We start from the raw sequence: 24,111 nt of genomic DNA, 5'->3' as shown, positions 1-24,111 counted from the left end.
TCTGGAATCTCTATGGATTCATTTATTCCATACATCCAATCAATTGTCATGCTTTAGGAAAATCCAGTCCCTTCTCTCCATTTTTTATTTGCTGTTACAGTTATTTATTTGGTCATCCATTACGTTTTTTAAAGTTTATCTTTATTGTTTAAAGTATTGTTTAAAATTTTTCCCCATTGACCCCCTCCACCATCTTCTTTTTCATGCTCCTTTATTTTGCCTATTTCAGATTTATTTTATGTCTTCAGGTTGATTAACACAAGTTAAAATGTCTAATCTCTGTATTCTATTTAGAGTTTTAAAAGTGAATTTGCATACATTATTTTACTTGATTATTCCAGCAAGCTAGTGAAATAAACAGGGGCTTTTCATTGTTGGAGGACACGATGTGAACATATTTCTCCCAAATTCTAGTCCAGAACTATTTTTTATTTCTTATAGAGATGGTAAAGTTATTAAGAGCTCAGGCTGTGAAGTCAGAAAAACCACGGTTCAACCCTGGGCTCCACCACTTGCCAGCTATTACATGTTATCCTGCGCAACTTACTTCACCTCTCTAGGCGTGAGTTTCCTCGCTAATAAAATGGGGAGTTTTCTCACAAGATAAAAAGAAAAATAATGTATGTAAGATATTTTGTCTAGTTTGTGGCATATAATAATTATTTTATAAAGGTGAAATGTGGCACAAATAGTAGCCACAGCAATTGGTTTTTTAGGTTGTCTTCATTCGATGACCATTTTTTTCCCTCATTATGAAATAAAATTTATGGTGAGGTACTTTTGGTTTATTTCAGTTCTAAGTATTATGATAAGATTATGAAACTCATCAAAAGCAATTTCTTGCTATTGCTTTCATTTCCCCAATACAGCTGTGTGGGGGAAGATAGTATAGCTGTGTGTGGGAGAAGGAAGAAAGCTTTTTTTGTTTGTTTACCAATTTTTGGTTGATATGGAAACGTTCCTTCAAGCAGCTCAAGATGTGTCCTCACCAAAAATACCCTTTATTTTTGAAGAATTAGAATTCATCATACACTGCGATCCAAAAAGTGGTAGGCAGCCACTGACTCTTGGACATAGCATTAAAATAAAGAAAACCTGCAGAGACAAAGAGAAAGTCAGAAGGCAAAATTATCTTTACCTACTTTTATTTGATGTCTAAATTTTGCCCAAGCCAGAAGGTGGTAACGTAGATCCTGAGGCAGATATGCTGGGGTCCTGGCAAAATGATTCTAGAAGGAAAAATAAGACAGGAGGTTGAGAGGCCCAGGTTGAGAAGATTCAGTTAGAGAAGTCATTCTGTTTTGTTTGTTGTTTTCTCCCTGGGAAAACCTGCTCAGGATTCCACATATGGAGGTTGAGTGAATACATCAATCTCAGTCTTAATTCTGAAAACAGTTAGTATTAGGGCATCCACCTAATGAGAGCAAGGTGTGGCCGTGGGAGGTGACCGCCCAGATACTCAGGAGATAAGTGGCTATGGTGACTGCTCTTGGAGAACCAGCTTTATCCTACAGGCCAGGGCACTTTAGGTTACACGTCCGGCTTTAAGAAAGTGAGTTGTAGTTTCAGGGTGGGAAGTCAGCATGAAAGGAAAGCTAGCAACTAGTCAACATGGGGTAGAGTATGACTTGAGAGAGGGATGGGGAAGGTGAGATGCAGAGGTTATTCTAACTTTCCCTGACCCTGATATATTGTATCCCAAGGCGATTTGGCAGCTTTTGATGCAGAGAAGTGGGAAAGAATCACGGGAATCCAGTGACACTTGAGACTGGAAACAGTGGCAAATCTGAATTTGTTGGAAATGGTCACAGTCCTGAGGGTATTAGAGGCAGGGGACTTCAGATAGGTACCAAGTACCTGCGATGTTCTAGATACAACACCACGCAACAAAACTGACAAATATAGAGTGTGGCTTTAAGGATCCCACAGTCAATGTGAGCAGAAGGGACACCACTCAAATAGAGAACAGAAAACAATAGAAGTCAGGATACAAGAATCTGCCAACATATAAAAGGAACAGTCACGGAGGTCAGAGCAGAAATGAGGAAAAGGGGAACTTCCTTAACAATAGCAAAGAGCACAGCACAATGTTCTACTCTTGGTAATCTGAGGTCAAGTTGAAAAAATTATAAGAATATATGAAATAGCCCTAGACGGTTTTGCTCAGTGGTTAGAGTGTCAGCCTATGGACTGAAGGGTCTCGGGTTCTATTCTGGCCAAGGGCACTTGCCTCGGTTGTAGGCTACACCCCTGGCCTGGTCAGGGCGTGAGTGGGAGGCAACCAATTGGTGTGTCTCTCTAACATCGATGTCTCCCTCACTCTCTCTCCCCCCTTCTCTTCTCTCTCCTGCTTCCACTTTCTCTGAAAAGCAATGGGAAAAATGTCCTCTACCCAGCAAGTATGGCTCAGCAGTTGAGCATCAACCTATTATCCAGGAGATCACGGTTCAATTACCTGGTCAGGGCACATGCCCAGGTTGCTGGCTTAATCCCCAGTAGGGGGTGTGCAAGAGGCAACCGATCAATGACTCCCTCATTATTGATGTTTCTATCTCTCTCTCTCCCTCTCCCTCCCTCTCTCTGAAATCAATTAAAGACATATTTTAAAAAGAAATAGAGAAAGAAAAACTATCCTCAGGTGAGGATTTTAAAAAAAGAATATATGAAATAATGTTATCGATGACCCATTCTAAAGCAGGGGTACAAACAGTCTCTTGGTTCTGTTCTCCATTTACAATTCTCCCAGCTTGCCTTAAAAATAGTAAAATATAAAAAATGACACTGATTTAACATGCAGCAGAATCTCTGCTCAACCCACACATCAGAGGAGCGATGTTCCCTGAGGTGACTGACACCAAGAATCAGAGTCACAGATGCCCCCGGAAAGTCGTGATACCTGAGAATCAAGTGCAGTGGGAGAGAACCTCTGGGTCAGAGAGCACTTGCCCTGTTTACAGATGTAGAAGGTGCCCACCTCCACCTGACAGTTACCATGTATACCTTGATCGGTTTTCCACACCTTATGATTTTTCAAGAGAAGACACACAGTTATACACCTTTTTTTAAAAAAAGTAAATTCCTCATTTTCAATGGGAACTCATTCAAAACATTTGAAATCATCCTTCAGGCCCAACAACATATGTCTGTGGGTTGAGTTTGGTTGGCAGTCTGCTGATTTTCCACCTCTTCTTGAATTTATGGCTGCTCCAAAGAAAGCAGGAACAGGGTGCAATGATTAGAGAGACGAGAGTCCTCTAAATAACTTCTATATACAAATGAATTCTAATAAGTGTTTAGTGACTGACTAGCACATTAGATTATTCTATGAAAAAACATCCATTTAAATATAGTGTTGTTTTTTTTTTAAATTGAGGTCCTTGTTTTGTTTTTCTAACTTTCATGACTGGGTTCATTTTTCTAATTTGAAAGAATAAAATTTCTTCTGCTGCCAATTCTCCTCAAAGCATTTTTATAACCATTAAATGATGTCTCCAAATGGTTAACTTTTTAAATTATAACAAATATAGTAATCTTTAGTTTGCCTGACATTTTCAAAGCCACATGATATAAGTTATGGACCAGAGCATCTACACCTGTATAGATGCATTGTTATAGAGAAGTTAAAAGACAGGTCCATATTCCTTGGGTGGTGATAAAAATAGAAAGGAAAATATAAACACACATACAAACATACACATGTAGATGTGAAATTTACAGCCCGTAAGATGGGGAAATGTAGCTGGGTGTGGCTGTATAGCCCATTTCACCATACATGTTATCTATTAATAGATCAGAATCTCTAAGCCTCAAAAGTAGTTATTTCAAGGCTATAAGTGAATAAACGGAGGAGAGAAAAAAGAATTACTGTTCAGTAATTTTTAAGTTATATAGGTAATCCTGCTAGCCATATAAAAACTAAGTATTTATGCATTCCTTTTTTAATTCAACATGCCACCAAAATCATACATTTTGCTTTGTGAGGAGCCTAAAATAATATAGAAATTTGACTACACTGCTACAGATTACAGTAACTCTCACTTAACTAGAATCTAGTTAGGCATCTAACCCTCTCCTCCAATTCTCACGTCTTAGGGAGAGGACACCCCACCCCAACTCTCATTTGCAGAAAGAGAAACAAAACACCATTTCTTTAAATGGTGCCTCTAGTCCCCAAACAACGGTGGATCGCGGTTCCTGATAATGGAGCTGAAATGCTTCAAGAGACTAAGGCATCAAAAGAGCCTTGAGTTTGTCAACCTATTAGAAAAAGGGTACATTGTAAGCTATGCAACATGTGTAGCGTACTGAAGGATCTTCAAAGGCAGGACTGAAAAACTCAGTCAAAAACATGCAATTTAAATTATGGGGACTGGTAAATAATTTTTCCTCTTTTGATATTCTTGGCCTCACTCCCCCCCAAATTTCAGATTAAATTTGAGTGAAAACAACAATATTTTGTGGAATCTGTTTTGTTCTCACGCCAAAGGTCCTTTGATGTTTAACAAGCAAAATAACTGTTTTGCAAGTATTTAAATTTAAGTTGTTTTACTAACACGAAGTTCATGATATAAACATTAAACAACAACAAAAAACACTGTGTTGAAAGTTATACAATAGACCCTGATTGCTTGTCTTGTGATCCTCTTGGGTTTTTCTTAGATGTAAAAGAATTTATTTTGTAGCAATAATTAATCCTGGATGTGTGTTCTGGATCGCTAAACATCATATTTAAATTAACCTCAAATAGATATTCACAGTATCACTTTCATGTACCTCTCTGTCTATGTAACCATCTTTATACCTACCTATTTAGCTACCTAACCTCTTCTCACTATTCCCATCTATGATCCATGCCGCTTCCCCCAACCACCAGCATATTCCCAAGTGAAATTTATTCCCAGAAAACTTCATTTGAGCAACAATACCAACAAATATGAATCTAGTAACAACGGGCTTTAAAAACAAGGGGACACAATAGTAATTCTTAATTTTAGAACAATGCAGATGTAAAAATTTTTTAAAAACCAACTATATAATTCTGTGGACATGTTTCTCAACAATGTTCAGTTTGCATCTGAATCACCAAGGGTGATGGCCAAGCAGGTAGTTTCTCAGGTCCCTCTTCAGTCTTGTTGAGTGGAAATGTCTTTGGACGGTACAGTGAAATCTGCATGTTTATGAAGCTCCTCACACTGATCCTTGAGCATCACTGCTCTGCAGTGTTCCTGCTCACTACTGGATCTGTTTTCTCATTTTCAACTGAAGATGAGTTATTTCTGACCTTAACCCCCAGAATAAATCTGAGCTTTTTGCAGGTAATCTTTAACTAATTCCAGTGGAATGAAGTTCTGTGAGTTTGATAATAAACTATAAAAAGTGATCATGGCTTTTGGTCTGCACTGTGATACACACATCAAGTGTGCCCCTCCCCCTTTATCTGCAAGCCCCAGTCCCTCAGCAAGTCACGCCGTCATTGTTAGGCATTTGCTTTGTTCTTGACCACAAATTTCTCTACTGACAACCTGGTCATTCATTGCTTCATTCCTTTGCTAAGATTGAAGCCCTACTTCTCTAGGCCAATCTCCCTTGTGGGTAATTGAGCTACTTCTGAACAATTCCCTGCATTCAGAACGGACCTTGATAACAAACCACCTAGTTGATAACAATCTATAGATGGGGACTTCTGAGCAATGTTCCTCTCAGATTACACAAACACAGGCAAATGCAGATAGACACACACAAACATAACTATTTAAAATGTATTTTTATGCATACGTAATTGAGTGAAAGAGAAACTGATTTTTAAATGCATTAAAGGAGACATTGTGAAATATTTGAAAGGTATTGTCATTGTCACAACAATGGACTATGACATTATTTTCCCATTTTCAGACATGTCCCTTTGGCACTGAAATCCAATCCAATCAATTCAGAGATTGAAGACATGAACATTAGGGAAAGACTAATTGGGTACAATAAAAAATTTGCTAAATAAAACAAATGTAGGCCATATCTGACAGTTGTCAGTTACTGACTTCTGTTAATTAATGTTGAGCATTAATTATGCAATACACAGCTTCTCCATATTTTAACCTGGGCAGGCCAAGAGAGAGGTAGAGAAAGCCTGGTGTTATGCAATCAATGTATGATTAGATTTTTTAAAACCATGTTTTTATTTATTTTAGAGAGAGAGAAAGGGAGAAGCAGAGAGAGAAACATGGGTTGGTTGCCTCCTGGTTTCCATCCTGACTGGAGATCAAACCTGCAACTGGGTATGTGCCTTGACTGAGAATCAAACCTGCAATCTTTCCTTGTACAGGACAACACTCAACCAGCTGAGCCACACCAGCCAGAGCAATGTGTGATTAGATCTTCTCCATTTGATGGAAGGGCTCTGCAACATCTTTTAGGAAATAAATATTATAGAACATGTAATCCCAGGAAACAAGCAATTGCAGGTTGAAATGTTTTTGTTTTGCACTTGATAGTCTTCCAGCAAAGACCAGTGAATTAGTCCTACCCCAGAGAGTGTCTGAGACTCTACTTGTTTTGCCCTTGTTTTCTAACATGGTAGCTGCTGAGCAACTGGTTCTATCACCCATGTTTTCTCCTTAAGTGACATTTCATAACCCAGTGCCCGAAGATAGTCACCCTATTTTCCCTTAATTGATACTTGTACGCAAGAGGCGGAAAATGGCTCAGCATTTCTTGCTAGATTAGGTCAAAACTGACAGAGGAAACAGAGAAGATTGCATTACTTATGCCCCTTATGGTTCTCCTGTGTATCCAAGGAGATTGGCATTTCATAAAATTTCTTATGCTGCCTAAACATAATTACAATGGCACAGACATTTTGTTCCTATTTGCTTTTTAATTTTTTCTTACATTTTAACTGATCACCAGAGGGAAATTCAGAAGCAGTTCCACTAATCTTAATTTTATTTTTTCTTCTATGCCCTTAATAAAATGCAATAGCACCCTTGGACCTCTTATCTTTAAATGCTTCATTTGTCATTCCTCTGAAGTCTTTACCTTTCTCTTCACTTAATTGGTAACCAGAAGCATTAAGCATGCACCTGGAAGTTCAAAGCAAGGTTCCTAAAGTTCTAGAGAATTTTTCCCCCCAGGTCCGTTGGTGTCCTTATCTTACGATTGGTGTTTATGAATAGATGCTGTGATGTAGATTCTGAGTTAGTTAACTAAGAAGCATCTCATGAGAATGCTATTGCTCGCTGTGTAGCTTCAAGTGGCTGGGGATCCATTCTTTGGGGTCTCTTTTCACCAAGTCTTTTGGGAGGGGATTATGTCTTAAATAAAGTCATCAGAGTTTCCAGGATCTATAAGACAAAACTAAAATCTTTAATAGCAACTGCAAGCTTCTCCAATCCAGCCCCAGTTAACTCTCTCCCCCTAGCTTTCCCACCTAACCCCCACACTCCAACATTTGTTGTGGATAGTCACCCCTCTTTTCTTTAAATCTTGTTATCTCAGCCTGCACTGTTCTTCATATCGCCTCTCTGCCTTTGGAGTCCTATTTATCATTCAATGTCAAAGTCAAATGTCACCTTCACCTTGAAATTGTCCTCAGTCCCATCCTCCACGGCACTCTCATCAGACTCCATGGTAGACAGCCCCATGTGTAACTCAACCTCAGGTTTTTGTTTTGTTCGGTTTCGTTTGAATCCTCACCCAAGGGTATTTTTTCCATTGCTTTTCAGAGAAAATGGAAGGGAGCAAGAGAGAGAGAAACATCGATCTGAGAGAGACACATCAATTGGTTGTGTCCTGCACGTGCCCCAAGCCCGCGCCTGGGGCTGAGCTTGCGATCAGGTCATGCCCTTGACCAGAATCTAACCTGAGGCCCTTCAGTTGGCAGGCTGACACTCTAACTACTGAGCCAAACTGGCCAGGGCTCAACCCCAGGTTTTTAATCATTTTTGAAGAAACTGTGGGACCTAGAGAGTCTATTTCTCAGGGTTGAGGCTCAATAAAAATTCAAAATGAAAGTCAGATGCTTTGCTCCCAATAGGATGGAACCTAAAAGGTTAAGGTGCTCAGAGGATGAGAAATGATGAGATACCAAGATCTAAGAAAAGACCAAGGTTCCTACACAATTTTGTCCAGGACTTATTCTACTCAAAAATATATTTTACTTGTCATTTTTACCATTTAGGATGCCCACATGCAATGACATTCCCTGTGTTACAGTTTATCCATGCAGCTGACTTGCCAGACTTTGTCAGTAACTGCGGCAAATCACCCAGGTTCCCTGATGTAAGTTAAATAAATGCAAAGATTGCAAAGCTTCATTATCACATTTCCCATATATAACACCTGCCCAGTCAAAGACAATGTTACCCAATGGGGTGGCTATGGTCAAATTCCTTTACTGTGATCTTCTTTTCTCATTATATTTGACATTTTTGAAACAGTTTTATTGCACTCTCTCTGCTTATGGAAGTGGTCTGGGGAAATTAGACTTAATAGAGATGTAGAAGCCACAGGGAAAAAAAAAAGAAAAGAAAAGTGAACTGGAAGGAAACTGAAATTAAAATGTTATTTTGGTAAATGGCTGCTGTGGTGGAGATGACAAACAATTGCAATGCAAGTTAATTACTGACCTGTCAGGAAAAGTGTAGCAGGAAGGTTGTGCCACACATTACTGAAGCTACCAAGGCCACGAGTCATTTCCACAGGGGAGCAAATGGACTGTGCTCTACCACAGATCAACATAAGATCTTTCAAGGGGATTGGAATGAATTTCTCAGAGAAGTAATATTTGTCTGTGGAGTTGCCATGAGCTCTTAGACTTGGAGAAACAGCTCTTTCCAAATATTCCAGAAAATAAAGGAGGTCATTTCACCACAGAGAGTTCCTGTGTGCTTAGGCAGAGGGACTGTAGCTCTTGGAGGTTGGGGTGACCACACAGTGAACACCTGGCTAACACTCACTGAGTGGGAATTCCCTGGGGTACACTCAGTGTTTGCTTCTGAGATGGATTTCCTTACAAAATCCTCAGTGGTAGTCTTTGTCAGGCAAGAGAGTCCTTCTTTTTGGAGAAAGAGTATGAAGTATCTAAAGAAATTTGAAACTCAAGGAAAACATTCTCTATTGTCAGAACAATTAACTCTGCTAAATTCCAAGTCTGTGATAAATGTCATTTTTTAATGAGAAAGAAACAAAGGGGTTATTCTGAAATGGAAATATGGTATTTTTCATATTTTCAAAAATTCATATGAATATCCAAGTATGCTTTAATGTTAGCCTCAGAAGATATGAAATGTATTGCTTTTTTTCTGCTTCTGATTATGGAATAGCCATAGTTCATATGGCCTTTAGAAACACTGGCCAGGGTGAGTTACACATATTTTTTTCATTAAGAAATAAATTTGGTCAAAGCCATTTTCCTATGGGTAATGCTTTTCTAGGCTATGTCCACTGGCATTAACTTTTTTCTATATTTTTTCTATTTATATATTCAATAAACATTTGTTAAGTCTTTGTTGTTTTGTCAGGAAGCACAGGGACATTTATAAATGATTAAATAGAAAGGCATGTATCTAACATGGCTGTCCTTTTTCACTTTAATTCCGTGATCTGTCAGATTTCCTTTGGAATCCTTGTTACCTTATTTTTTCATACACAGTTTCCCCTGGACTTGGAGGTCTATGACTAAAGCATGGATATTTGAGGATGTAGGCCCTGAGTCCTGTTCTGGGACTACTTTTGAACAGGCTGTGCACCTTGGGAAAGCTACTCAGGGTCTCTGAGCTTCAGTTTTCTCTGCTCTGCATCATGGAGATATAGCATAGTGCATACTCAGTATCTCCTAGCTCAAAAATTTCTTGATATACTTCTTGATAATGCTGATGGAAAAGATATGTCAAAAATTCACTTTCTAACTCAAAAGGGCAAGCTGCTGAGCCTGAGTTTAATTAACAGAGTGCAAAAAATAATTGACAGAGCAGCTCTGACATTTCTGATTAGATGAAATATCACATTCACTCATACTTGGGTATTTGCAGTGAGAGTGGGAGAATCAGGCCCAGAACAGCACAGGACCAAGTCTGTTGAGCAGAGCCAAAGTTTGGGTGGCTCTTACGAAGTGCATTGTCATCACTGCTTCCTGTTTTTAAAACAGTATTGAAAGTGGAACTAGTGCAACTAGTCTTGCTTTTCTCTTGATACATACAAAATCAGGAAGTCTGGGGAAGTTCCGAAGCCAGTCTTAAGTGATTTACATTTTAATTTATAACTCAGGGATATTTATTTAGAGAGTTTTATAAAATCAATGGATATGTGGGACACATGCAAAATGAACTAATTCTTTTAATATTTTTGTTAGTCATTCACTAAGGTTCTGTGTGTCTCTTATAAGAACATAAATGCATAAGGCATCAACGTTTTATTTAATAAAACATGATGATAATGATGATGAGCACATAATATGTGACAGGAAGAACATGGGAAATTCTGAATAGGCATGTAGATCACATGAAACTTAAAGTTAATATGACTTATAGTTAACAAAATGCTTGATGTAACTAAGTTGCATAGAAATACGCATAGACAAATATTGATATTACAATCTATTTTACCAAGTCTAGAAAACTGAAGGTCATTGAAGAATTAAAACATGGGTGCAATAACAGGTTATGATTTCAAACCCCTGTGAATATACTTGGAATAATAACACAGAAAGACTCACACATTGGAGCTCTTCATTGTTTTTCTGAGTACATCCTGAATTTGATACATGTGTTCCTGGAAGTACATCCACTCCTTGATGTTGGCAGCTTAGTCATTATGAACCCTGAGTGGGAGGGCTGCCTTTGATTTGAGGTTGGAAAGGCTTCATAATGAAGTTTGCTCGCCTAGAAACTCCTCTCATAAAGACTCAAAAATAAGACCACCATGGCTGGGCCATCACATTGAGCAACTCCAGGGGGCACCATTTACTAGAATGCAATGCTAATTAACATCCTATCTCTAGTCACAAATGCTACCTCCCCCTTAAGTTTACTTAAAGTCATATGTTGACTGATCAAAGCCCTTCTACTGCAATGGATGCCTCCCACATAACCAGAAGGGATTCCAGTTTGAAATGCAGGTAAATGCTCCCCTGAGAAGTTCAGGGGAAGTCTGACTAATCATTTACGACATTGTGTTTAATCATCTCCCTCTCATATACATCTAAGCGGTTCACCGGGAGCATGGGTATGTTTCAAGGACCTTTTAAGAAAGAATGCGTGATGGCATTTCAGGAGTGTTAACTCTGTGGATGAGATGTGGCCTGAGCAGTTGCTGCAGTAGGACTTCGGCATACAAAATATGAAAGGAACCATAGGTGCCTGGGAGAGGAAAAAACATGTTAGGAGGTGGGTAAGAGGAAAATGAAAAACAAAGATGGCAAAAAGATAACTGGGGTCCAAATACAACTTGCAAAATTTGGCCTAGAAACAGCCTTATCCACTTGGTATGAGAGGTTCCTAACAGGATGAAAGAGAATAAGTCATTTCTGAACCCTCAAGTACAGCAGTTGCAAGTTCCACAGCCACTAGCACAGCTGTCATTTCGGCCCATCGGGTTTCCTTCCTCCTGGGTCCTCTCTCCTTCCTCCTGCCCCTCCCTGGGTCCTGCAGGGGGTACTGCTTCTCTCTGTCTTGCACTCAAGTCATCCATACAAGACATTGTGAATTATGCCAAGGAAAGCCTTCTTCCCACATTCTCTTCCTTAGAGCGTCCAGAATACCGGCCCCTTAGAGCCCTGGGCAGGTTAGAAGGGGTGGGGTGTCCTGTCAGTCCTTGAGCTCAATGAGAGGCTAGCAAGATATCAGAATCACATACACTGAGGATAAATGCCTTCAAAAAAACCAAAATCCATCACTTGTCTTATCCTTGAACTTCCTTGACCCTGTGTTTTTCCTTCATCACACATTTCAATATCTACCTTATAATTTCTCAGTTACTTGCAAAACTTTGTGTTACTGAGCCCCTTGACTGAAATGCTCAACCTGCTCTGACTACTCCAGCATTGACTGACCTCTTTTGCAGTTTCTCTCTGTCCATTTCCCAGTTCCTCCTGAGTTTGATGCTATTGCTCTACTTTCTACCACAGCACAACTCTATTCTCACTTAATTACGTGTTTTTGCTCTTTCACCCTGACAAACTGTAAGACACTTGGTTTAAAAAAGAAAAAAAAGAGTATATCCAGTCTCCAATATAGTGCCTGCCACTTAAGGGGATCTCTATAAATGTTGAATGGATATTTTATATTCTGCTGGTAGGAATCATATAGAAGAGATTCTATGTGGTTTTCTTCATTCTTCTCTGAGCAATGTAGTGTTTGGCAAAATTAGGAACCACCAAATATTTGCAAATATGAGAACAATTATAAAATAATATCAAGTCACTGCCATTGTAGAAGAAATACAAAGGAAGCTGACTAAAGAGAGCAAACGGGGTGCAGTGAGGTACCAAAAAAACGTAAGGATGGAGTCAGGTGGGAAAGGAAATAGTGGGGTTAGAAAAGTGACAGAAACACTGTGGTAGGAGAAGAAATCAGCCAAACAGAAAGATCTAAAGAGGGAATATTTTAAAAATGTTTCCTGCAGCCTGTCTTTAAGAAAACAGGTGGGAAAGCCAGATAAGAGGCTTTTAAAGTAATCCAGCCCTTTGACAGGAACATAACTAGACAAATTATGGGTTGATGGTGAAATCAATACAAAAATGCAAATGTTGATTTGACAATGAAATTCGGTGTGGACTTTGAGGAAGCAGCATGTTCTATAAATGGCGCATGGCAGGGCTATGTAAATACAGTGGCTTCATGCTCTTGCTCAGAAGAAAGTGGCCTTAGCCTGAATGATTCCCCTCACCCATGCTACAAACACAGCACCCTTAGAGTGTGAATCTAATGAGTAAACTATGGAAGATCAAGCTTTGAATGCACTCAGAGGAGAACCCAGATATTTTCTAGAAAAAACTTTATGTGTTTAATCATAGACTTCCCCCAACTCAAATCCTTGGGTATTAGTTCACACCAAACCATTTGCAGTATTTCTTATCTGCCTAAAACTACTGCACCCTGTAAATCTGTAGCAATACTTGTTGAGCTCCCAGACTTTAAGCACATCAGTATCAGAAGTCAAAATGACTCTATAGGTCACAGCAGTTCTCTTGGCTGCCCCTGTCCCCTCACTATCATTTTTTTCCCAATGATGAAACAGAGGTCCATTGACTTGTACAAGATCACAAAGGTGTCCATTAGAGACAGTGCTATATAACTAAAGTCATGATGGGCACTTTTTATGTAACTCATCCAATTACCATGAACCAAGGCCTCCATTACAATGGTAATTTCTAGATTTTCATTCCTTCTTTCATCCTTTTATCAATTCACTAAAATATGCCCTGAAAAAACTCATGCTTTTAGTGGTAGCATTTTCATAAATGTCCAAGATTCATACAATTGCTGCTAAGAAAAATTAATGACCTCAATAATAAACCATACACAGAATAAAACCAAAAACGTATCATGTACTGAGGTATATGGAGAAATAACTACTTGTATCATCTGCTTGTGATTGCATTTACTTTTTTAAAGAAAGGTTATATATATAATACTCTATATCTTATTCTAGTTAGATATAGAGGTAAGATCCCTTATGCCTACATTAGTGGCCAGATTTGATATATATTGAAATTCTTCTCATCAAAGTAGCTGTCATTATATTTCTATGAAATAGTTGGGACAAAATCTTCTTTTATTCAAATTATTTTTCAAATCTTATTGATAGAGATATTATATTCTCAATTAGATACACTTTATAATACATAACTCATGTAGAAACATAGAAATGAAAACATGAGCAAAATATTTTTTCACAAAATACATGTGAAGAAATCTTAAACAACATTCCTATTCACAACTTTGTGAGGTATAACCGAAGTACAGTAAAGTGTATAAGTATTTAAAGTGTATAATTTGATTATTTTAAAAATATGTAGACTACTGTTAAACCATCATCACAATCAAGACAACAGTTATATCTATCACCCTCAAAGTTTCCTTGTATCCAATATAATCCACTTCTCTCTCCATCCCCATCTCTAGGCAATCACTGGTCAGCTTTCCATCACTATATGTTAGTTTGTATTTTCTAGAATATCATTTAGGTGAAATCATGAGTAGCCAGTTAAGTACTTTTTCTTTCTGTGTGTGGTTTGTTTGTTTTTTGGGGTTTTTTTTTGCCTTGCTTCTTTCATTCAGCACACTGAATTTGCAGTTTAGCCATGTATTTGTATGTGTCAGTAGTCCATTCCTTCTTATTGTTGAGCAATATTTCATTGAGCAGATAAACTAGAATTTGTCCATCTATTCATCTGTTAATGAACATATGTGTCTTTTGGGAGGAATAAAATACATACTTCTCTCCTTTACTTCTTCCTGTCAGGTGTCCTTGGAAAATTACTAGTCTCACTGATCCTCAGTTTTCTCCTCTGCAAACATGTGTTCAATGTCTATGTCATAGGTTTTGTAAGTATTAAACCACTGGACACATTGCTTGACACATAATACGCACTCAATAAATACTAACTTCTTTTTTGAGTTATTACTCAATTGGCTTACTGGTGTCAGTTACAAGGTGACTCTTTTCCTCCTATTAAAATGCTTTCGTTTTTGCCCTGGCTGGTATGGCTCAGTCGGTTGATCACCCATCCTGTGCACCAAAGGGCACCGAAAGGTCAATGGTTTGATTCAGGCACATACTGGGATAAGGGTTCAATCTTCCATCACAGTGCGACTGATTGAGTTGAGGCGCTGTCTCTCTCTCTCTCTTTCTCTCTCCCTCCCTCTCTCTCTAAAATCAATAATAAATTTAAAGAAAAAACTTATAAACATGCTTTCATTCTTTTCTAATTACTTTAGTGTCCACTTAACTTGAACATTGCCATAATTCAAGCCCCATTTTCTGTTCAACAGACATAGGGTTACCAATACAGCTGGCTCCTTAAAATGTCATCCTCCTTTAGGATTTTATTGGCTTCTGTATTTGGTGACAATCTTTTCTAATGTTTACACGCGTGCCCAGGCTAGCTATGGAATGTCCACCTGGGTGAAACATGGAGACAATAGTCAGGCTAGAAGGGGATCTGTTTCTAGAAGCTTAGAAACTGTGTTTGCGTTTTAAATGAGATGATATGTTCATTTGTGGCACTTGTGGGGAAGATTAGCTGAAAAGAATTATGGATTTGGGGAAGCAACTAAAGCCTTCCCAACCCAACCATTGATGCTGCCACAATTTAGTTTTCTTTGTGTTCTTTCTGTGAATTATTATTTCTTCACTGCTACTCCTTGAAATGTGCTCACATTGAATTTTTCTGCCTAAGTCAGATTTCTTCTATAAAAATATAAATAAGTAAATAAATGGTGTTGATTTTCTCTTTCTTTACATTCTTCATAAATATTATGTCCAACTAAGCTACTGAATCTAGTTCAGTTGGCAGATGGTGATGGACAAAATAATTTTAATTCCCCCCTGTGGATATTATGAGTGTGTGTGGGGGGGGAGGCTGGGGCTAAGCACCATGCTGATAAGACCAAGCCCCCATATTTGATGGTCATTGGGACCAGCTTGGTTTGCTATAATGCCAATTCTACTCACTTAAATTTAACTTTATTGACATAGGTAATTTGTTTACCAAAAAAGTGTTGGTTTTCCTGTGGAAGTAGAGTGGGATGTGGTGGGTAACCTAAAAGTGTGAATGAAAATATCGTATACCCTAAAGATGACTTGTTGGCAACATCATTTCTTTATAAGGAAGATTGTATTATATTACCATTAGTTCCTTAGTGAAATGATGGGTATGCTACCTATGAACTTTGAAGTCCTCTGGCATGTATAATACTGTCCAGCAATTTAACTGATTGAAACAATTACAAAGAAATGAAGTTTTTCTTTACTACTCAGAAAACTGGAGACTTGTATTTCATTTTTGTACCTTACTGATCAATAGGGATATGCACTCCCCCAAGAGATTTTCATGGAAAAGTGCACATTTAGAATAATACGTTGTTTTTATATCTTATCAGGATAACACTGTAATATGCAGAAATCTACAAATTCAGATACCTCTGTAGAAACACTGAATCCCACCCGCCAAGGCACTGGAGCTGTGCAGATGAGAATAAAAAGTGCCAGTAGCCACCATGACAGGCTGAGCCAAAGTAAATCTATGATCCTCACCGATGCTGGGAAGGTCACTGAACCTGTAAGTCAAAGACCCTTAATACCCCAAGTTCCCTAATACAGAATTTTGTAAAGAAAAAAAATCTAACTAGCCTTGTTTTATTTGTTTTCCGAATGTGCATGAGAAAACTGTTTTTGTAATGTATTTTATCTTGTCTACTTATAGTCATAATAATGTCCCCAGTTGCGAGAGAAGAGATGAGCTTAATCCAGAGTGATAAAGTGGATTTGGAGCCAGACCGAAGAGCACCTTTGACTCATTTTAAGGGCTTCCACTATCATGCTTCAGTGTCATAAAAATAATGAGGTTATGCTAGCATGTGGTGTTTGTACTTCCAAATACAGTACATCACTTTGAAAAGCCAGAGGCTAAAATTAGCTAAGAATAAACTGAGAGAGAGAAAAAAAAAGTCCTTTAAAAAAATGTGACAATTTCTTTCTTAAAATCTCCCAGCAATATATGATATTGGAAATTAGGGTTTGATTTGGAATGAGCTTAAACGATTGAAATGGTGCGGCAATTTAAGGTTTGGAGAGGAAGCCATTTTGTCTCGATAATGTGTCATTAGGAAGATTTGAAATAAAATAGTTAGAGATGAACTCTACTGCCAATTGTGTCCCTGCCCCTGCACGCATCCTGAGCCTCTAAACACACTGATTGCGATGAGTCTCCTCTGGTTAATTTTCTTCCATAATGGTGGTAACTTGCAGCTGAGGCCATAGGATGTTACAAAATTATTTATGCAATGTTAGCCATTCTTTTGGACCCCAGATCTATTTTGTGTCTCACAGTGAGAGCTAAAGCGAGAAATAGGTTAGCTGGGGACAGGCTGTGTTTTTTAGTCACTCTGCAGAAACATGTGAGCTATTAATTGTGTGTTCTGTTAATATCGTAGGGGCCTATGAAATATTCAGCTTCCTAACTGAGTTATTAAATGAGATAAACTTGCCGAGTAGCATGTTACCAATTAAATTTATTCCCTGTTTTTCACTCAAATTTCAAGTGCAAAATTAACCCACAATCATCTCAGGCACCTGAGAAATATATGATTTTAATCATTCCTTCTTCAGGTATTAAAGGCAAATTTAGCATAAGGAAGCCAGTGATTATATTTTGGGAGTGCGAGATACATCTTTAGATAAGGTATCCAGAGATGCATTTTTCTTTATTTATTTCTCATTTAAAAGTATCGTCTGCTGGGAGGCACAACACTGCCAGCCCGACACTGCTTTTGAACCAGCTAAAATGTTCCTCAGCTAGGAACTTGAGACAGTGGTTAAAGTAAATTATTGGAATCTCTATAATGTATTATCAGTAAGAACTGTACCTTTGAAGAAGTTTAAAAGTTAAGTATATTTAATGATGCCTAACATATTTTATTGGCTGTGTTTAACAAAAGGCACTATGCCGCAGTTGTTTTTGACAAGCATGAAAACATCACAGCATGAGACTGCAAAAGGAATTATGGAGAGAAATTACAAGTGATCCATCTCTCAATGAATTATCCACCTCAATAGCCCGCAGAACTCAGCTACCAATTAACACCTACTTTATTACATGTTGGGATGTACTTAATAACTTTCATGTGTTTATGCACTATTACCTTGACTGATGCCTCTTGTACAATTAGGCATAATTGGCATATCAATATGCAAAAGTTAAAAGGATTAACCCTCTTAAAACTAATGAGCATTTCTGTATCCAGCTGCTAAATGAGACAAAATTAGCATTTTTCACTTTTGGGCAGGATTTTATCATGCAGTTTCTCATTGTTGATATTACCTTGTTACATAACTTTAGTTTGGGGGGTTATACGCCGGACTGCTAGAGAATAAGAGTTTTCCAAAGTTAAATTGGCCATAATTATCCCAGCTTTTGTTTCCTAATTCTTAGCCTGGGCAATACGCATTCCTCGGTAAGGAGCAAAAATAAGTTACTTTTGGTTATGTGTGCTCAGTGCATAATTATATAAAAAGGGTATTTTAGTGAGGATATGTCATTTCACCGAGAAAACTTGGCTCAGAAATACCGTATTGAAAGCTTGCCATGGCACTAATTTTCTTTCTGTCTCAGTTCTTTTCATCTCTTTTTTCCATGCACAATTTTCTGACTAGATACTGACAGAATGTAACGTATTTTGGCATATTTATTCAAACAAGCCGGTTGACGATATCTGCTCAGGCTAAACGAAGAGCTTGGTTTTTCAGAAGTTGAAGGCTGGGGTGAGGTCAAGGGGGTAGATTTCAAACTTAGGGATATACACTAAAAATGTGTGCACACACTCACATGTAGCATGGATTGTTGTAACAGAGACACATAATTTAATCTGTACAGGAAAAACTTAACACTTAGAGACTATATATACTTTATGCATCTTATTAATATGCATGGTATATATGTATATACACATATATATGTGTGTGTATATATAATATTTGTTCACTGGCATGACAATTATGCAAATCTAATATGGACTTATTGGAGTATATAATAACACAAGAATATGATATTATGTTCATAAAGATTTAACTTGCCACAAAAAGGGATAAAAGGTTCTAGGCTCAAATCAGTTATATAATTTTGTCGTTAGTTCACAAATTCCTCTTTCTTATTTTGTTCAATTATAAGTATGTTTAATATAACTGTGAACCCAGAACACAATATAAACTTCTACATACGTGATAAGAGCCTCTTTGTTTGCATTTCAATCTAGGAGCAAAAGTTTGAAATGTCAATATAAGTATTTATTCAACCCTAAGCCCTGCAAGCATAGGTGAATTTACTTGTTAAATTAAAAGTTTTGATCACCTAAGTGCTGCAGGGAAGCATTTCAGTAAAGCAGGTATCGATACTCCATTACTATTTTATTGGGTGGTATGCATCATTTTCTTTAAACACCAAATAATCATTTTTATGTGGTTAATAAGATCAATGCCTTTTCAAAATTCAAAGAGGCCACTTTACTACCTGGGAAGTATCGAAGAGGGAGGAAATTTGGACATTGGAGGACATGGTTAGCAAGAAGTTTGCCTGTATGTGAGAGAGCTCTGGAGACCTCCGCTTGGTGGGGAAGGGACACCCTTGGGTGTCAGTGGTTTGCTGTCTCACCCCCGGCAGGGAGTGAGCCCTCTTAAAGGTGAACTGTTCTTTACCCGAATGTGTTAACCGCAGAAGCATAAGGCTTAAGTGTAAATGGTGCACGTGAAGTGTGACTCTTTAAGGGCTAAAAGGCTAATGTGTAATCCAGCAAATAGCTAATGCAAAAGGTTTAATGTGGCTTTAATGTTATTTATAAGAGCGATGCCCCAGCCTAGCAGACATTTTAGAATAGATATTAATGAAGAATTTAAATAGTTGAAGTCGGAAAACTGCAGACATAGGATCTGCAGGGAGGAGCAGTTTCGGCATTTAATGCTAGTGGCTTCAGCAGCAACATGTATGAATATTCACCATTTCCATCTTGTAAGCCCTGCAGAAGTGCATTAATTCATCGTGGCCATTATGGACAGGGAAATATCTTTCTATTAGTGTTCAGATAAAGACTTAGCTTGAACCATTGCTAAACATGAACACATAAGATTCCTTTTGCTTCTGTTAACAGTCTGGGCTCCTTCATGTTTCTTTATAATCTATTATAAGAAAAAAGAGGAAACAACTTTCTTTTGTTTCTTACTTCTGTGATTATAGGATACTTGCCAAAGTTGTGGCTAGCCAAAAAGGCAGACATAAAAGTTGCTACTAAAAATATAAGCCTTCTGTTCAGCAGAGTTCTTGAGAAATATTATGAGACTGTATGACTTGTCCATGTTTACTTCAAGTCAAGCCTATAGTTAGGTTTGAAGCTTTGTTTGTATAAATTGTCCTGAAGTGGATCCTGATATTTAATTAAAATGACACTAAATCACTTTGAATTGATAAGACTTGGCATCTCAAACAAAGGTAATTGCCCGTATTGGTTTTGTGCAAAAATAGCGCTGCTTGGAAAATGTGCAGCCAACACAGACTGTCAACTCCATTTATAGATCAATATGTGAAAACCATTGATCAGGCAGGCATGGATAACAGTAACACTTTGCGTTTATTTGTTGTTTTTATACCACATTACGGCTTACAGGATTATAGGCTTCCTAAATATTTTGACTTCCTCATAAATATATGATCTGTTGCATGTTAATTAAATGAGAGTCTGCAGCCATTTCTAAAATTGTTTTTAGTTTGATGATTTCCTTTTATTGCTGTGGATTGTATGATCTGAAAATGGATTAGTTTCCTTCTGCATAAAGATTATTAAAGCTTATTTTAATGTGTCTTATTTAATGTAAGATGTGGCTGCCTTTCTGCTTTGAAAAATATAGATACAGACAATTATTTTGTCTTAGTGAGTGGCTGATTTATTTATTTATTTTTTTATTAACTGGGCATTCTCGGTGCTCAGGGTAGAATTATTTCCTGACATGTTTTGCACACCCTGCAGATAACGGGTCTTCTTGATTTCTCCTGGTAGAGTTAGTTTTCTTTCTTTCTTTTCATCTAGCCCTGTAGTACAGGCATCTGATCAAACATTATGTAGAAAATAAGCTGATCATCTCAATTAAATTCTAGGCACACACAAATATAATTTGAATTCTATTTTTCTGATTCAAGAACAAGCCTTATGAGCTGTTGTTATACACTGCATTCTGCAGTTAAATCTTTCTTATCTCATCAGTGTAAGGACAGTGTTTTGTTCCTAATCTTTATTGGACTATTGTGGATGACATTTGTAAGCCATTTTGGTTTATAAGGAAAAGCTGGAGGACAGTGGAGTGAGCCTCTCCATAGATCCAAGCCTCAGATATGAGGACGCAATAATGTGTCTTCCACTGCAATTTTCTTTGCCACTGAGAGGTCAATTTTGTTGAGAAATCTTTTTATATCCCCCATACACATCAGGAGTGCTACTTTCAACAAAATACTTGGCTTTTTATATGATATTAAAACAATAATAAAAGAAACAGGAGTTCAGAAAGAGAAAAAAAAAAAAAAAGGAAATTAAAGGGTTACCTAACCTAAGTAGAACAGACAAAAAAACTTGATTAGCCTGAATTTTGATTTTTACATAATATGCCCTATGAGGGGGAAAAATAAAAAAACACCAGAGATTTCTTTCCTTGCCTGTGCCATTCCATGTCATCTCCTGCTGTGAAAACCTTTAACTCTGTTTACCAAGCACAAATTGGACTTGTCAAAGGTTCAGGAAGTTTACAACGACACTGGAGAGTTGGTACTTCAAAGAAAGAGCCTGGGCTCTTGACTTCACATACGTGGCTGCACCCTTTCCATTTTAACTTGAGCATAGCTCAATTTGTTTGTAATCTCCTACTGATTGAACATGGTGCTGAACGTACACGAGATGAGATACATTTTTTAAAAAGTTAGTCCTCTGATTACTAATTTGAATCCAAAACTCTAACCTTGTTAGCATCTGGACTTATTTCCATAATAACAACCCCTTCAGAACCTACAAAGTAATGAATAATTGACAACAAATGAAATGTTTTGATAGTTGTCGGCACAAAGCATGTTTAATGTTTTGTGTTGCTTCCTAGCTAATTATGTAGATGACACATTTGTCAGACCTTGACTGCCATTAGAAACGTGTTTCCAGAGGGGAGAAAAACAGGCTATTCATAGAGTAATTAACTAGAATGCTCAATGACCTGTGAGAGATTCAAATCGCTGCCAGTTCAGACATTGTTTTGTTACAGAAGCAGAGGGGTAATTAAAATTCCAAATTACAGTCCTATGATGGAGCATTTGTTTGTTGACAGTATACTCTTACTCTAGTTTGTTAATTCTTTTTTAAATTGCTTCTAATCCATTTTATAGCTTTAGGAGTTCCGTCTTTGAATTTACTGACAACTAATATTATGGTAAATTGTACTTCAGTGGAGTACTCTGCGCCTCACAGTTTCAAGGGAGCACAAGGTGGGTGGGATAAAATAGCTCCGTCCCTATACTGACATATCAGGTGCCTTCAGTGGGAATGCCACTAATGGGGAACATCTTGCTAGATACCGCTTTTCCAGTTCTGTATTAGCGGAAAATGTTCGAGTAGGAAATACAGAGATAAAAAGGAAAGCAATGATGAACATCTAAAATGGAGAAAGAAACCTAATCTCTCAACGAGAAATGATGGATGAAGGGGCTCTGATACCAAGAATGAGAAGAGAGCAGTTAGGGCTGAGAATGATTTGGGGAAGGGTGTTGAGTTCAATGCTGAGGATATCACAGCCTGTAGGGAAGCTCTCACAAGTCACCCAGAATAAGGTCGTGTTTTACAAAAGTACCTTGCATCTCAGGTCAGCGTCAGACTGCAGGATAATGGGCATCACCCATGGAATTTTTCAAGGAATCACTGACATCGTTTACAAATCTGGAAGGCTAACAGAGTCGAAAAATTCAGCTCAAGTGAAATATTTATTTAGGTTGCTGAAAGTGAGAATATAGTTTTATTAAAGGGATCTGACAGAAGTCACACGGTATTTGATGCAGGCGAGCTGACAGAGGCATCCAGTGAGCGTTGATTATCCCGAAGTCACTGTCAGCTAGGATTGATTTTCACTTTCTCCGTTTATGTAACGGTTCCTGTAATACAGCTGACCCCGAATCACGTTACCTTGTCATTTCTCTGCATGGATCAAGAAGAGATGAGCCGAAAATAGCTAGACACTGACCTTGAACTCGCCAGAAAAGTGAGAAGTGACAGCGGGGTTTTTCTGTAGTTCACGTGCAGAGATGAAGACAAACTGTTCCTCTGTTGAGTTCACTGCAGCAGCACAAGGGGGCAGAACAGCACTGGAGATCACAGGTAAAACAGCCTCGCCGGCCTGCAAAGGCTCTGAGCACCGAGGCAGAGCCGGAGGTCTCGTCTCACATCTTAGTGCAGACATAAAGGAGAATCACTGATGAGCAAAGTCCCGGTTCCCCTGGTATTATCATCGGTAATCTAAAAGTGTACATTCTCATTTAAAAAAAGGTTACCTGCTGCTCTGCGTGGCAGCAACTATGCTGTGCCACCAAATCATTTGCAATCTCTTATTTAATTCATATAATACACTTCATTCTTAAAATAACTTTGGCACCATGGTCAATATTATTGAGAGAGTTTCATAGTAAATTCCTAAGGGATGCCTGTCGTTGTTAGGTACGATTCTAACAGAAGATGGCATCAGTCTTGTTATATGTATTAAGTATCAAACCCCCCAAATTAAAATAGGACGGTGTTATACGGTGATGGGAAACCGCAGGGAGGTAAAATGCAAGCTGAAAAATAGTGTTTGCCACTTGATTTACATTTGTCTGTACCTTGTACCTTTTCCTATTTAATACCTGCCTCGGTGTTAAACAATGTCCTTTAATAGATGATCATTATAACTTCAGTTCATCTAAAACACAGTTGTTGAAGGTCGTATTTTGCTTGCTGGCACTTAGTTAAGCTAACTCATTGCTGTACTGATGCCGAATGTTTCTCATAAATGGCACTCAAAGAACCTGCCAAGTGAAGCGGAGAACTGAAGCAGGTTGAAAAACAGAAGAACAAACACTGACTTGATTATGCCCCAGGTTGTGTGCCTTATGTAATGCAAAATAACATTTTTGCATGTGGTGGCACCATAACACTGCAGCCCTCCACAGTGACAAGATCCTTTCTTGCATACAATGGATTCTTTCTGTCCGTGTGTGCTCATGCGCGCGCACACACATACATTATACTGTATACATACATAGTCTATATACACATCTCTATCTCTCTATACGTACATATACACACAGAGAGATGGACACAGTGTTCGTATATTTGAGCTCATTTTTAC

At 38.0% G+C, this 24,111-nt stretch overlaps 1 protein-coding gene across 1 annotated transcript in view; it reads left to right on the top strand.

Moving 5' to 3' along the window:
* ARHGAP15 (Rho GTPase activating protein 15) overlaps nt 1-24,111 on the top strand; it is a 575,548-nt gene that overhangs the window by 13,344 nt on the left and 538,093 nt on the right. The window contains exon 2 of the mRNA XM_081142712.1: nt 16,098-16,276. Coding sequence (XP_080998838.1) covers nt 16,112-16,276 — 165 coding nt within the window. The 5' untranslated portion in view covers nt 16,098-16,111. The remainder of the gene's footprint in view (nt 1-16,097; nt 16,277-24,111) is intronic.

The sequence above is a fragment of the Miniopterus schreibersii genome (assembly GCF_964146895.1).
Source record: "Miniopterus schreibersii genome assembly, chromosome: 7".
Taxonomy (NCBI): domain Eukaryota; kingdom Metazoa; phylum Chordata; class Mammalia; order Chiroptera; family Miniopteridae; genus Miniopterus; species Miniopterus schreibersii.
Note: the sequence above shows the minus strand (reverse complement) of the source record. Positions and strands in the feature narration are given on the sequence as shown.